The sequence below is a fragment of the Rattus norvegicus genome, chromosome 2 (assembly GCF_036323735.1).
Source record: "Rattus norvegicus strain BN/NHsdMcwi chromosome 2, GRCr8, whole genome shotgun sequence".
Lineage (NCBI taxonomy): Eukaryota > Metazoa > Chordata > Mammalia > Rodentia > Muridae > Rattus > Rattus norvegicus.
The window spans coordinates 244343715-244359447 of NC_086020.1; the positions used below are offsets into that span (position 1 = coordinate 244343715).

The window sequence follows — 15733 nt, forward strand, 5'->3', positions numbered from 1 at the left end:
CTTCCTTCATCCACACAGGGTTTGGGCAGCATTTTAATCAGCTTCAGGACGGATTGTAGCATTGCTGTGTTGGATTAGGAATCCTTTCACAGTAAACAGACTCAGCTTGTATGGGTGCCATGCCGTTGTCTGCGACACAGTGACATAGGGAAGAACTGCCTGGCCTTCCTGTGCAGACACTACACCTTCATGGAGTGCTGTCAGTAGAGCTCCTTAGCAAGGGGTCTTGGGAAGAGAAATGGAGGAGGTAACCTCTGGAACCAGTGAGTGTCTTAGAGCTCTCAAAATGTTCAATAAAAGGGACGACCTTAAGAAAGAGAACATACGTTATTTGTAAGAGAAAAAAATGAGGTATTTTGGGGTTCCAGGCGTGTGTGTTGGAATGAGCACCTGTAGTTGTCTCACAGTTACAGGTACTGATTAGAGAGTTTGGTGATCTCAGTACTGTGAGAACAGAAGACATTGTGAGGAGGAGGCTGGGGACACGGTGCCCAGAAGTGTTAGATGTGAAGGAAAAGAATAAGGAAGGGCTTTATGAAAGCAAGGGAGTATTTAAAAATCCCACCTCTGGTATAGCAAATAAACTGCAGTTCATTGCGGCTACAGAAGAGGGCGCTCTTGAACTGAAAACCCTCCCTTGTAAGTTTATCTGCTTGATCCATCTCCAGATAAATGGTCATTACTGATTCCAGGAAAGCCAATGTAAATAATCCTCAAGAGAAAGAGAATCCAGAAAATGTACAAAGTTAATACAAGAATAAGATAAGAAATTAAAATTAAGATAAAATTTTATTAAAGTATATGTAATTTATATACTTTTAAAATATGTGTAGACACCTTCAGTGAATAAAAGAGAGAATAGAAGGAAGGGTTGAGGAGATGCTTAGTCACTAAAGTACTTGTTATGCAAGCGCAAAGGATCACAGTTCAACTCCACCATCCTCATAAAAGAGCTGGGCTGAGGGCATGTGAGTCTAGTCCCAGTACTGGACACAGGCAGACCTCTGGGGTTCACAGGCCAGCTAGCCTGGCCACCAGCAGGACTCAAGCCAGTGAGAGGCCGCCTCCAAACCAAAGTTGGGCTGAGGAATGAGGTCTTCAGACATATACATTCATATCATGCACATGCACATGCACATGTGTGAACAGAGAGAGACAGAGAAAAGATATAAAAGAAAAAAAGAGAAGAAGGCTAGCTGGGAGCCCTGGAACCTGTGTTATGAGTGAACTCACAGAGAGTCGTGACTGAAGGGAATAAACAACAGGAATGTCTAAAAGACCCGACTGGACAGAAGTGGATAGGATACACAAAATCACCCTGGAAGTGAAAGCTGTATTACAAGATACCCAGGAGAGGTGTATGTCACCAGAAGTTCAGTGAAAGGAATAAAGACTAGAAATAAAAGTCAGGAAAATAACACAGAAATATGAGGAAGACAAAGACCAGAGAGAGAGGGAGGGAGGGAGGGAGGGAGGGAGAGAGAGAGAGAGAGAGAGAGAAACTAGAGAGATCCATTATATTTACTTAATGCTTAAACCAGAAAACCAAATGGAAAATAAACAGAAATAACATTAAAAACCACAATGGAAGTCCGTTCAGAGCTAAAACAGAATTTGTGCATTGAAAGGTCCTATGTCGTGGGTACCTGAGAGAGCTGTCTAGACTGCCAACCCTCAAAGTAAGTCCTAGGGCGTCACCTCAGTATAGGCAGGTAGGAAGAGGCTTTCTGAGCCTCTGAGTAAGCAATGAAGAACAGAAATAATAAAAAGTAAAAGCGCATCAGGATGAAAGTCGTCCAGCTGGAAAGAGCATGGAGTCAGGTTCCTGAAGCAGTGTGCAACCTGTGGGAGGAACCGGGCTCTCCAGGAACCGACTGTAAGACAGCTGAGCTAATGGAAGTTTCCCAGTGTGTGCTCCCCGAGAGTCAGCGTTTTAGACCCTGTCTTTGGAAAATTGTTGACATTGTGAAGGAATATTGAAATATTTAGTTGATGTATAAGTGCTGGAATATTTAAATGTGAACCATAATGATGTCTCAACTTTCAAATAGTTCAAGAAAAATTTAAAAATTGGAAAATTGCTCAATGTTTTCATAAGTTCCCTTTTCTTTTAGAAACATTTCCTGTTGAACTGGTTCTCATGTACTATAGGCTGGACAGAAATTCTGTGTTCCTGAGATTGGTCTTGAACCCCGATCCACCTGATGTTACCTCCAAAGTGCTGGGACTTTATGTTTTAACCAGCATTATTAGTATAATAATTATACACAGTAGTGGATCTCATGATGTCAGCGTATACATGTGCATGGTGTGTGTCTGTCATAGTCACCCAATCCTGCTCATCCCTTCCCAGCTGGCTCCCTCTGCTTTCCTGTCTTGTCTTTGTTGTTTGTCTGTTCTGGTGCCCTGTGAGTCTCCTCATGGCTGTTGGCTGGAGCATGGCTGGGAGTTTGTTTAGAGTTTGCACACCTTATAGCTACACTGCTGTAGGAGAGCGGCTACACTGCTGTAGGAGAGCGGCTACACTGCTGTAGGGAAGCCCCTCCCCAGAAGGCACTAACAGACCCAGCCTTGCAGTCCTGTGCCAAAGTTACTGCCATTGGGGGTTTGAGATTGCTGTAACCCTGTCATGGCCAGAAGTTAGTTAACTTCCCACACTGTTACCTCACTTCCACTAACTCTTTCGCTCTCTCTGCCCCATCTTCCACAATGCTCCCCAAGCCTTGAGTGGCGTCCTATATGTCCCACATGGCTAGGCATTCAAACTGTCATTTATTCTCTCTACTTTGAGTAGTTATGAGTCTGCAGTCACTGGTGACAACTGGAGAAAAGGCTGCTCTGACCAGAGCTGCAAGCAGGCATGAACGCTCTGGAGAAGGCCACTTGATAGGCACATGACTTCTATTTAGCAGCCACTGTAGCTTCTGCAGTAGGGCCTAAGGCCTTCCCAGCTACAGGCTTTGATCTAGGTATAGCATTAGAAGTGAGTTCCTTTCTGTGGCATCAAGTCTAAGCACTGAGGTGGGCTTCTCACCGCTGTCCAGTGCTCTCACCCTACCTGGCCAGTCAGTGTTGGTACCCGGAGGGAGCGGCAGGCCACCACTGGCAGCATCAGGCTAGCCAGTGGGGGTTGGGGGAGACAGCAGGCGAGAGCCAGCAGGGGAGGATTCCAGCCCAGCCACAGCCTGCTTTCTCTGTATCTTGTGGTCAAATCCTGTGTGGTCTTCAGCAGTACAGTCTTAGCAACCACTTATGGTAGGCAACTAAGGGCAGTGGCCTGGCTTGTGGGGTCCTGAGAAACACCCATGGTCACCTCCTGAGAAATGCCCGCCACTGGTCCTAGGATTTTTGTTTAATAAGCTGTAGCTTCTGTAAACAGCTTTATTCATCCCCATAGGGTCAATATCCCATTCAAAATAATTTTTAAATTTGTTTTTTGATTAGCTTTCCATATGTCATCGCTTTTGGTTATCAATCCCTCCCACCATCTGTGCCTTCCGTCTGCCGCTGCTCTCACTGAGTGAGACTCAGTGTCCCCTTCCTCCTGCATCACATGGGTTCTGCTGTCCCCTGAATTAAAGACTGTTTTTCCTCTCATGGGCTCCTTTTACTTTTGTGTTCTCCAAATACACTGTGATACAGATGCGTATATATAAAAGAAGCTAGAACGTACATATGAGAGAGATATAAGGTGATAGAATAGTTTTCAGTTTCTTCCATTGCTTGGAAAATCTCATAATTTCAGTTTATTGGATGAGTCGAATTCCACTGTGTGTGTACCACATTTCCTTGTTCATGCTTGAGTCAGTAGTGACCCGGCCAACTGTATTTCATGGCCACTGTGAGTAGAGCAGCGGTGAACATGGACGTGTAGGTGTCTGGGTGACGGATGCCCAGGAGTGGGATAGGTGGGTCGTATGGCAGTTGAAGTTTTGGTTTTGAGAAATCTCCACGTTGATTTTCCTGGTAGCTGCACAAGTTTATACACCACCCACCAACACCATTCCAATCTGTGTCTTAATGTTAACCGTTCTTCTGTCCTGGCCTAGGTGGATTCCCACAGTGGTTTTAACTGGTGCCTCTCTGGCTAAGGACACCGAATGCTTCGAAATAGTTATTGGTTGCTTGGACCTCTTGGGAGAGCACTCTGTTCAGTTGTGTAGCTGAGTTTTGATGGAGTTGTCTTCCTGACATCTATGCTTTGAGTTTTTATATATCATGGATAGTAATCCTCTGTTAAATGTGTAGTTGGCAGATTATCAACTGTCTCCTCGCTCTTCACCCAGTTCCTTTGCTGAATGAAGGTTTTTTGGTTTGGTTTTGGTTTTGAATTTCATGAGATTCTGTTTCTCTGCCATTGGCCTCTTTATTCAGGAAGCCCTCGCTCACACCTGGACCTTGAGTGTTTCCCTCCAGCAGTTTTAGAGTGGGCCCTTCCACACCTCCCCGCATCTCCTCCCACCCACCATCTTGGAGCAGTGACCCACCCACTCTCCATCCGTCAGAGGCCAGGACCTGGCCTTCTTGTGGATCGAGCTAACTATCTCTTGCTGTTCTGTGAGAGAGATGCCCACGCCATCATGAGCTCCTGGTATCCTTAAATCTTGGGCAGGCAATGGGACTGACTTGTATTTCAGCCTCCCCTTGGGAGAGACCTCATGATCTTCACACTACAGGTTTTAAGTCTTAGGCCAAGCTAATTCCATAAGATTTTCAGGAAAAGTCAGTGTTTAAATTTTTAAAATCTAATTTTGACACACTGATGTGGAATTCACAGGGAAATAGGTAAAAGAACATTTTACTGCATTCAGGTCTTACTAATATCCAGTTTTATTTTTAAGATTGCCAATAGTTTAAAAAAATACATTTTATTGGACTACTTAAGGTTTTTTTTTTTTTCAATTTTTGATTTCCAGGAATCAGAGAGTGACAAGAGAGAGTGATGGAATTTCTGTAACAGAGCAGAGTTGAGGACTGAATAGGAGAAAGGGGCCGGCATGGAGGGTATGGGTGGGGGTAGTGAGGGAGGAAACAAAGAAAATTGATGATACTGGTATGAATTGTCACAGTGAAGCCTGGTACTTTGTATGCTAACTAAAAATTCTAATAAAAACAAGATGAAAGGGAAAAGAAATCTACCTCCTGGCACCTTGCATTTCATTTTGTAGTGGTGTGCATTGTGTGAATTCCGTATATCATTTTTACATTGAGACCTTGAAGTTGGGCTTACTTCACACTTGGGGAGATACACGGCAAACAGTGGATAAGCTGAGAAGCACATGACAGTTTGTATCTCTGAAGAAGTGAAAACAATCTAGCTTGGTGGTTTTAAACAAATTCAGACATTTACAAAGAGTGAGCATACAGCAGGTTGGAGGATGGTCCAGACAGACAGGAGTAATCACGGACAGGAGCACGTCCTGGAGCATCAGGGCCTCTGGCTGCAGGGATCTGGACATTCCCAGAATGGCTGTGCACAGAGAAAGTCAAGAAATCAGCCCTCACAATCAGAGGGCTCCTAAGTGATCGCGGAAACCAGGACAGTAACCAGGACAGTAAGTGACGTCAGCTGATCTCATCACACTGTTGCACGTAGTCTGAATACTTTCTGGCAGAGCCATTAGGTACTGGTCATTTCATTGGGTGGTTTTTCCAAAATTATCAACAACTATTATTTCCAAAAGTTCCTTTGGGTATATGGTAAGCACATCTCAGAGCTGTGCCCTTAGGCAAATACTGTTCACCTGTGGCACTTGCCTGAGTGTGTGTTCTGCTTGCTTTCTAGTTCTGCCGAGGACGGAATGGCGGAGGAGCCCACGGAACCTCTCAAGTTCGCTGAGCAGCTCCCGGTGGCTCAGATAATACACCAGGTTTGTTGTTCTTTCATTCCTCTGCCAGAAACAGGTTTTTAATCTCAGAAGGTAATTACTTTCATTAGGTTTTTCAGAGCCAGTGTGCTCTGTCTAACGGTGTTGTGGGTACATTCTTCCTACTGCACCCTACCCTCGAGTGACCATTCCCACAGGAGGCTCAGTGTTGGGGGGCCATGCAGCGTAATGCCCGAACTCTTATGTACAGTGTAGGCTAATGTAAATCACCTCTTACGTACTAGAAAATGTCAGAAAACTTAATTTTGAGCCGCTGTCTGTGGCTCACGGTGAGAAAGCTGAAAGGAACTATTACCGTCATGTTTTGGAAAGCTATGGAGAGGAAGCCATCTCATCGACCTTCCCCACCAGCTGCTGTGAAGCGTCATCGTAACTGTCACGTGGGTAGTTTCTTTATTTCCAGTTAGGACGACTCTGTCATCCTTGTGTGTGGGGATCAGCTGAGAACAGGCAGCGTTATAAGCACTAAGCTTGGATTCTGTGTTATGATTGTGACAGCCTAGACACATTCTGCCCTGCTGGGCCAGAAGCAAGTCACTTCAAATAGCTTGTTGACCAGCCTGTGGGCCTGCAAGGTGTTGTAGCTCCTCAGAGATTGTTGGAATCACTGAACATCCTCACACATCAGAACCCCTCAGAGTTGGTATGGATATTAATACTCGGAGTTTTTCCTGTTTTTTTTTTTTTTTTCCAATCATAAGAGTTTTAGCAGCTGTGGGTTGTTAGTAATGCCATTTTGAGTTTATTAAAAGAAAGAGGATTTTAATTTGAAAAAAATCATTATATAAATAAAACTCAGTTTTAAAATTCTGCTTGAATCTTAAAACTGGTTAAAAGTCTGTCCCTCTGGACGCTCATCTGTGTATGGTAACCAAGTCTAGTTTGCTTGTCAGAAAGTCCTGGGTCGTCAGAGCTAAAATGACCTAACAGACTGCAAATGTCACATTTAAAATTCTGTCTTCATGCCCGACTCTCAGCATAAATGAATTAAGCAGCAGAGCAGGCAGCCGGCTGGCGTGCTCTCCACAGCGAGTGTATGTGCTGAAGCTCTGCTCAGAATAGGTAAGAGGGGCTGCCAGAGCTGGTCACCCGGAATGAGACCTGAGCACGCAGCAGGAGCTAACCTTAGACGGCTGACCACAGGAAGTGTCAGAAATGTTTTCATAAGGCACGGGAACCAGGAAACTGCCCGTTCTCTGTAACCACTGCTTCGTAGCCAAACACTGTTTGAATTCAAGGTACAAAAAACACTTGACCCTGGTGAAAATTTTAGGTTGTAGGATTTTTCTAGTATAAGAGATGGTGGTACTTTAACACTAAATTATAAGATTCTGAATGATCTATCATAAAAATCTCACTCTTTAAGAAATTCTACATGATAGAAATTTATTTTTAGCAAAAAATTTATTAAACAAAATTAAGGTATATTCAGGAAAGATGCCTTTAAGCCTGTATTATTTTTAGTGATCCATATCCTATCTGTCTACCTATCCATACCTAAACCTGTGTGGGCCGTGTCCCTATCTGTATCTATTGGATCTACTTCTGTATCTGTATCCATATCCGTACCCGTGTCAGCTGTTGTGTATCTATCTGTATCTGTATCTGTATTCCTGTCTGTCTGTGTGTGAGTTTGTGACCCATGAGCACAGCTCTCAGAGACCAGAAGAGGGTGTCAGATCCTCTGGAGTCCTTCTAGATACAGAAGTGGCAGAAATACAGGATGACAGTGACGACCCTTATGAGCAGATCACATGTGGCTGAAATGGATCAGTTACCTGGTGACCTGCATGACCTTATGAACTAGAGGTCCCATGCCCTGAAGAACCTGCACCTACATGGAATGTTCTGCAAAGGCTGTTAGGCTGACTAGAACTGAAGTAACTGTGGGTGGGTTGGAGTGTTACATCCAGGTCTAGAGCCACATTGTCTCGGGCTCTCTTTGCTCCCTTCCCAGCCATCCATTGCTCATCCGTGTCTGATCTAGCACTCTGTGACTCTCAGGAAACTCTTTGGGATGTAACAAACCCCATGTATCCAGCAGTCCTGCAGCCATAAGATAGACTGTTTTCCATGATATAAGGAGACACCAGCTTAGAAGACAGATGCTACTAAGAAGATGTCGGCAAGTTGTGGGGATGAGACTCAGCACAGGAGATGGCCCAGCAATGCCCTGCCCCCAGCCCCAGCAAAGGAAGAAGGGGGCAGTCAGCAGCAACACATAAGAACACTTGGGTGGCCATCTCAGTACATGGGAGCAGTGAATAAAAGAGCCCCAACTGTTACGAGCTCATGCTGTCCCCTCAGTGACATTAGTTAGTGCCTATCAGACTGACAAACTGAAATCCTGTTGGGGAGGGCTGGGAGTTGGTGCTATGCATAAGAATGCTTGCTGCACAAGTATGAGGATCAGAGATCAAATCCCACCCAGCACTGTGGGAGAGGGAGGAGCAGAGATCACAGGGCCTTGCTGGCCACCAGCATTGCTGCAGGACCAGGGAGACAGGCAGAGAGTGATAGAGCAGGACACCCAGTGTCCTTTTCCGGCCTCTGTGAATATACCCATGAACACACACACAACCCCCCTCCCCCCAGCGCACACACATACACACAATAAAGTCACAGTTTGTGAGAAGGTTAAACAGAGTTATCACATGACCCAGTGATTTCAGCCTAGGCATATGACAGAGATTTAAAGACAGGATGCATATAGACAGTTGTTCACGGCGGCAGTCTGTGAGTAGGTGGTAGGTGGAAACAGCCCAGACACTAAACAGCTGGTGAGCAGGTAAGCGGAACCAGCACATCCCGGCAGCAGAATAATACTGAGCAGTTGAAAGGACCAAGGACCTGCCACATGGATCCACCCTATCAGGTGTAAACGTTGTACTGTGTGTGAGGTCAGACACAAGATGCCCATCATCGTCACATCTGAGATTAAGTTGCTAGGTCTGCGAGGAGGCAGGATGTGCTGTTCCCTGCCAGGGACCCAGAGTTTCTCTCTTGAGTAACAGTGACGGTTGCTCAGCTCTGGAAAGCACTGACTTCAGAAGGGTGAGTGCTGTGGTGTACCAGTAAATTTGATAAAGACGTCTGGAGAGCACCCTTTCCAGTGGAGATCCAGGAAACAAGGCTTATCACCCTCTGCTGCTCTTTTAAATGCCAGCAAGGCAGCCGTAGAGTGATGTGTAGTGCACAGTGCTTCTGCTCGTTAAGACTCTACTAAGGAATGAATGTACAGGCCTATGAGACCCAGTGTAGTGACATGAATCAGAGTCACCGTGTCCAAGGCTCACTGAAAGAACACATTATAACATACACCGTGTCCACAGCACTCTGAGAACACATTGCCACACTCAACTGTGTCCACGGCACATTGGGGACAAGTACTACAGCACATATAACTGACAGGGGAGGTAGGACTTTCAGATCCAGAACTCAGCAGAACAAATATGTCTGTGCTTTTCTCCTTTTTCCTTTCTTAAAAAATATTTAAAAAAAAAATAACTGAATTTTATTTTTTTTTTATCAACTAAATGTTCTTTTCTTTTTCCCTGTTTCTGCCAAATGGCAGAAAATTTGATCCAGCGCTTGTAGATAGTCACTCAAGGCTCTTCTCCATCCTTTTTCTGGTCTCTCTAGGATGACAGGTCACAGTGCAGGCGATTAGGTGTGGCTGGCATGGCTTCATAGCACGTGCAATTCTGCATCACTGCTGAGATGCGCTAGACCGCAGTGCGGCCTGGGCTGCCCTGATGCAGCGGGCTCAGCACATAGGGAAACACTCGTCTTTCCTGTCCATGGCTGTGCAGCCAGTGAGACAGGGAGCAGAGCAGGTAACTGGAGTGTCATGGTGGGGTCGAGACTCATGTGGGAGATGAGCGGCTGCTGTGCTTGTGGGTCATCTTGACTGGCAGTCTTTGGGGTGTCCCAGGCTCTGTAGTAGAGAAGTGGAGGTGAGCTGTAGTCCCAACTGTGGCTGACTTCTACTCAGTGCTTGCTACCCCGCACTCTGAGGAGGAATAGACAAGCCCTTCCTTCCTGAGGTGGCTTGTGAGGATTTCCTCACAGCTACAGGAAAAGCAGCAGCCCGGGAGCAAAGAGCCTTGCTGTTGTTGACTCTGTGGCCTCCCTCTGCCCTCTGTTTTCTCACTTCTCTTTATTCCCTCTCCTTCCATTTCCTTCCACTTGAGCCTTTAAACATGGCACACCTTCTTCCTAAATGTTGGCAGTGTTGTGAGTGCTTCTGTTGAAGATTAGTTAGACTGTATCTAACGCGAAATAACACAGAACACACTTGATGTCCACTGCTATTGGCTTCAGACTTCTTCCCCACTGACTGAGGAGTACAGGGGCCTCTCAAGGCCACACAGAGCCTTGCTGCCTACTTTCGTGTGGAATTCAGGTTTCTTTCATAGCCAGCAGTGGTGGTATTGTAAGAGGCTAGCAAACTGAGGCCTTTGTGTGCTGTTTAGTGGTAATTTGGGAAATAGATACTGGAGTTGCTGGTGAGGGCATTGCTCTGTGAAGCACAAGTTCGTGAAGAATTTGTTAGCCCACAGCACTCCGACATTATGGAAAAACAGCAGGAAAGTGATTCAGAGAAAGTGGTTGGTGACTCCGCATTCTTGTGTCCATAGTCCCTGTTCAGATTGTCACATGTTTTGTTTAGAAGTACCATCTATCATTGGGACATTGGAGGGAGAGAAATGAGTAGTTTTCATGTATAAGTAAACTTCATAGTTACCTCACAGATGCTGGTTTGAAAATCAAACCACTATTTACAGGGTAGTATGGATTTTGAGATAAGATGTCAAATTTATATAATATGTTATTTTTATTGAAAGTTAATGCAATTTTTCTTGTAAATGGAATCGCTTACAAATGAGTTAGGTAACATTTTGGGCAATTAATAGGTTCATTTCACTTTAATTTGTCAGCATAAAAAGTTGATTAGCCCCATGTAGAGCTTATTAATTATAAAATAATGATAATTGGTGATTTGAAAATTAATCAGACACAGAAGTCTTTCAAAGAGAGAATTATCTTTGTAATTAGAAATTTCTATTTATCTCAAATGCAACCTTGTCTTAAGCTTCATTTGGGTTAAAGCAGTCTAGAAATGACAAGTCCATGCTGAATGGATGTGTGGACCTCCTGTTAGGAGAATTGTCCTTTGGTTTCACGCAGTGAGGCAGGCCCTTTACTGTTGTATTAAGGACCCATGTTAATTACTCATACTAAGGTATTTGGCCCAGTGTTTCCTAAATATAAAAGATGGCACAAAAGCAAGAAGGATGATGGGCTTGTGAACAGAACACATGTGCCTGAAATGGTTCTGTTATCTGGTGACCTGGGTGACTGGATGAACTAGATAGAGGTCCTGCTCTATCCTGTTTCTCCTCCTGCTCTTCCTTCTGCTTCTCCTCCTCCTCCTCCTCCCTTCCTCCTCTTCCTCTTCTTCCTCCTCTTCCTCCTCCTCCTCATCGCCATCATAAGATAAATAGTACTACTGAGGAAGTTTCATTTACATGTAAATGAACAGGAGCTCAGGCACCTTTAATCCACTTGAAGTCTTATAAATGTCAAAGTGAGAATTTGGGTCTGGGTCAAGTGGCTCCAGAGTCAATATTCTTGACTACTAATCAATGTTCTCTCCTTATCAACACTTAAAATTGCTTTCACAGAACTCCTTCCCTCAGAAAATTTGGTGACTGTGACTTATAAGCAGGTGTAACTCCTGTGCTAGCTGATTGAAGGCTTGTTTTTCCATAAAGCTGACCATAGAGACAGTGTCTAAGGTGTGACGCCATGGCTCGGTGCAGAGTGCCTGTCCCCGTTGCTGTGCCCTCCCCATGCTAAGTGGGATATCCAGGTGGTCAGAAGGATGAGTGGCAAAGATCCTGGGTGTTAACTTGCCTGAGCGGACCTTGGATATTTGAAAATTAGTGATTATGCAGCTAAACATTAAAGTAGGGAAACCCAGAGCAATGCATATTTCTTCCACAAGACATGGAGAGGCTGTCACCTTGAGAAGACAAACACCTCTGCTGAGTATCAGCCCTGGGACGCTGTGCTTTGAATATTAGCTACTGGGCCACATTACTTCACCCCTTTCTACTATGGCTCCGTCATTTTAGTCACAAGACAAAGGGCTTTCACAGCAGCTTTTTGCCACTTCTTTTCAGAGAATATAATTTTAAACGCCTATAGATACAGTAAAGGCGTATTAAAATGTTCTAGTATCCATTTCCATTTATTAGTAGAAACCATGCACAGTCATGATGGTGGTTGGAAATTGACTTTTGATTCTTTAACAGTCACTGTAATCATAAATATCCCAAATAGAAGGATTTTTTCTTTTTTCTGGGTTTTATTTTACAAAAATGCATCACTTAGAGAAATCCAGTGCTGTTAGTATCTGAGGCACGTGTGTGCTGTGGTGGGGGGTTCAGCATGTGAGTGATGTGCGTGTGAGTGATATGTGCTTCTGTGATAAAGTGAACAGCACTGGTGCAAAGACAGATTTCTACCTCCAGCAAACACAGGGACCATGCTCTCTGGGAACCAGGTTCCCCTCCTGTGTATCCAGGGGAAAGGTTTAATCTGCACTCTGGTATGTCAGGTTACCAGAGTTACCCAAAGGACCGTAGAGCAGAGCGTTGCTGCTCTGAGCAGCCGCCTTCATTGTCACTTGCCATCTCAAGGAACTCGACAGCCCCCAGGTTCACCTAAATGTGCTCCTGAAGTCTGGGAAAGGGAGCACTGAGTCAGTCGGGAGGCTTGTGTGCAGGGCCGAGTCCTTAGATACACTTAGATAGAGTCACTGAGTCAGTCGGGGGGCTTGTGTGCAGGACCGAGTCCTTAGATACACTTAGATAGAGTCACTGAGTCAGTCGGGGGGCTTGTGTGCAGGACCGAGTCCTTAGATACACTTAGATAGAGTCACTGAGTCAGTCGGGGGGCTTGTGTGCAGGACCGAGTCCTTAGATACACTTAGATAGAGTCACTGAGTCAGTCGGGGGGCTTGTGTGCAGGACCGAGTCCTTAGATACACTTAGATAGTGTCACTGAGTCAGTCGGGGGGCTTGTGTGCAGGACCGAGTCCTTAGATACACTTAGATAGAGTCACTGAGTCAGTCGGGGGGCTTGTGTGCAGGACCGAGTCCTTAGATACACTTAGATAGAGTCACTGAGTCAGTCGGGGGGCTTGTGTGCAGGACCGAGTCCTTAGATACACTTAGATAGAGTCACTGAGTCAGTCGGGGGGCTTGTGTGCAGGACCGAGTCCTTAGATACACTTAGAGTCACTGAGTCAGTCGGGGGGCTTGTGTGCAGGACCGAGTCCTTAGATACACTTAGATAGAGTCACTGAGTCAGTCGGGGGGCTTGTGTGCAGGGCCGAGTCCTTAGATACACTTAGATAGAGTCACTGAGTCAGTCGGGGGGCTTGTGTGCAGGGCCGAGTCCTTAGATACACTTAGATACAGGTCCCTACTTCACTCTGCTCAGCAGTGCTGCTGGCTTACCGCACATGAAGGAGTGTAGCTGGGGCCTTTCTCCGTCTCCTCACTGGCCTGAGCTGGAATGAGCATGCTTCCTAATAAGAACTGAAGTTCTCGTTTGTGGTAACACTGGCCTTGTCACATGACAGAGTTCTGTCTTATGGGAGGAGGGTCCGTGTCTTTAGTTGCAGATCTGTGACAGTCAGGGTTGACTTGCATTTCCTCATGCCAGCCACAGTGTGGGTCACCACACCACTCTTTTACCAGCTACCTCTGATGATAATTTCTGGTAAATTTTAGAGAAGCCCTGTCTGTCTGTATGTCGGTCGGTCTGTCGGTCTGTTGCTCTGTCTGTCTGTCCATTTACTTATTTGAGGGTCATTTTGCTTTACATTCAAGATGCTTTATATATCAGTTTTTGATTTTCTCATTTTGTGTGTATACCTTTTTAAACTTTGCAGTGCTCCAAGTTTATTAACATAAATGAAGCCCATGTTGTTGTTTAACAGCATGTACCTGGCGGGCGTGGTTTAAGGTGCACCCATAGATGTCTCAATCGTATGAAATATACACATCTATGCGATTGCTAGAGATGCGTGGTGATTATAAGTGAATAGGGTGGGTACTGAGTGCCTTTCTTTGTCTGGCAGTGAGCACCACGCACTGTCATGAAGCTTGTAAAGTCTGCAGTGGGACAGTGTGTCAGCCGTTGAGGTCCTAGAACTGGCAGAGCGTGCAGCTTCAAGAGACAGTTGCGATCTACCGTGCATCCTGCCCTGTGTACTCAGCTCCTGCTGGCCGAAGAAGGGCTGTGTAAGAGCATAGTCACAGAGATCTGGGCCCATGGAAGAATCATTGTGAGTGTAGGGAAAATAATTACAATGTTTGTTTTTATTGTAAAGAAACGCTAAGCACTTTCATAATGACTGCTGTGACTAACAGTTACTACTTTTATTAAAAATGCTTTGTTGAACTTTATTTGAAAAGGCATTCAGTCTGTGATCGTATTTTGATGCAAGCAAATAGAGTTCCAAAAAATTAATTTGACTGAAATTAAATTGTTTCTTCCATGAATGGCTTCATTTAAGCACAGAAGGGGGTTTTGTGATGTGTTCTTCGGCTGGTGTATCTCAGAAGAGAATACGCCAGGATTCAGACATTAAAACTTGAAAGGATTGTGAGGATTCTCCCGGGAAGCCCGCAGTGAGGAACTTATAACAATTTTGCCTAAAACCAAGAAGTTGGAATTTAACTGTGTTTAAACAAGAGAGTAGCAGACGCTGGCTGGCACAGCGACGTCTAGAATAACTCCTCGACCACTTAGGCTTCAGCGAACTTCGTTCACTTGTGGTGTGTGCTGGGGTTTCTTTTGATACACATAAAGTTCTTTTGGCAGGGGTTGGGGGGAGGGGGATGAGTTGGGGGTACTTTAGGTAATTGACTTTGTTTTTACCAATGTGAGAAAATTTCTTCCTGCTTTGAAGTCCTAAGGTGGACCATAGTCCACGCTGATTTTCACATCTCCTCCAGCATCTTCCCTGGGAGTTGGCCTAGTCTGTTAAGACCCCTTCTCTCCTTGGCTCTTAGGCCGCCTCCCACACTGGTTTGCTTGATGGAGTAAGACATATCCATTTGGCAAAGTGCCCTCCTCCCCTCAAACAGCCCACTCTTCCTTTCTCTTCCCTCCTGGCTTTGTTGAGAGTCTTTCTTGTCCGTCATCAGAAACTGCCTGCTGTACTTCCTGTCCCTCACGTTAGCTGCAGCACCTGAGTCCAAACCAGACCCTGTCCCACGTGCAGCTATGTGAAGGGCTCCCCACCCTCAGCTCCCGGGCGGTCTCTTCTAAAGGAAGCGTTACTGTTGTGCTCGTATGGCCTTGGGATGGGCCAGGACAAGGTGCAAGTGAAAGTGTGCTCTAGATCATTTCGTCACGTCCGGTGATTTGTGTCTAGTCTTTTTATCTGTAAAATGACATTAATAGGAATTGAGAACTGGTTCAAGACAATAGAGAGAGAGAGAGAGCACCTAGCACATTCCTGATACTCAACAATACTGGTCTGGACTATGCTGACTCTCTTTCCCTCTTTTAACAGAGAATTTTACTGCTAGGCTATAGTGTGAGTTACAGTGAGAGGTTCTAAGAATCACCAAGGAACCGGCCAGATACTGGAAGAGCCTCCACCAGCCTTAGCCCCGGCCCATTATGACTGGCAGAAATTATTATGCTAGAGAACAGAGTAAAGTAGGAGGGAGCAGACTTCTTGGGGAATTTAAGTACCATATTCTTTTAACCCCTTCTTGCTGCTCAGCAGAGCCAAAAGCCTTTGGAAAGGAAGCAGC

General features: G+C 45.3%; 1 protein-coding gene across 3 annotated transcripts in view; it reads left to right on the forward strand.

The window, feature by feature from the left end:
• Pigk (phosphatidylinositol glycan anchor biosynthesis, class K) overlaps positions 1-15733 on the forward strand; it is an 85467-nt gene that overhangs the window by 53787 nt on the left and 15947 nt on the right. For 2 of the 3 annotated variants that reach the window (XM_039102118.2, NM_001011953.1), the window contains one exon: positions 5786-5870. In XM_039102118.2, the coding sequence (XP_038958046.1) occupies positions 5786-5870 (85 nt within the window). Of the gene's footprint in view, positions 1-5785; positions 5871-14043; positions 14372-15733 lie in introns of those variants that run through there. The other variant, XM_008761549.3, reaches the window with a different exon arrangement.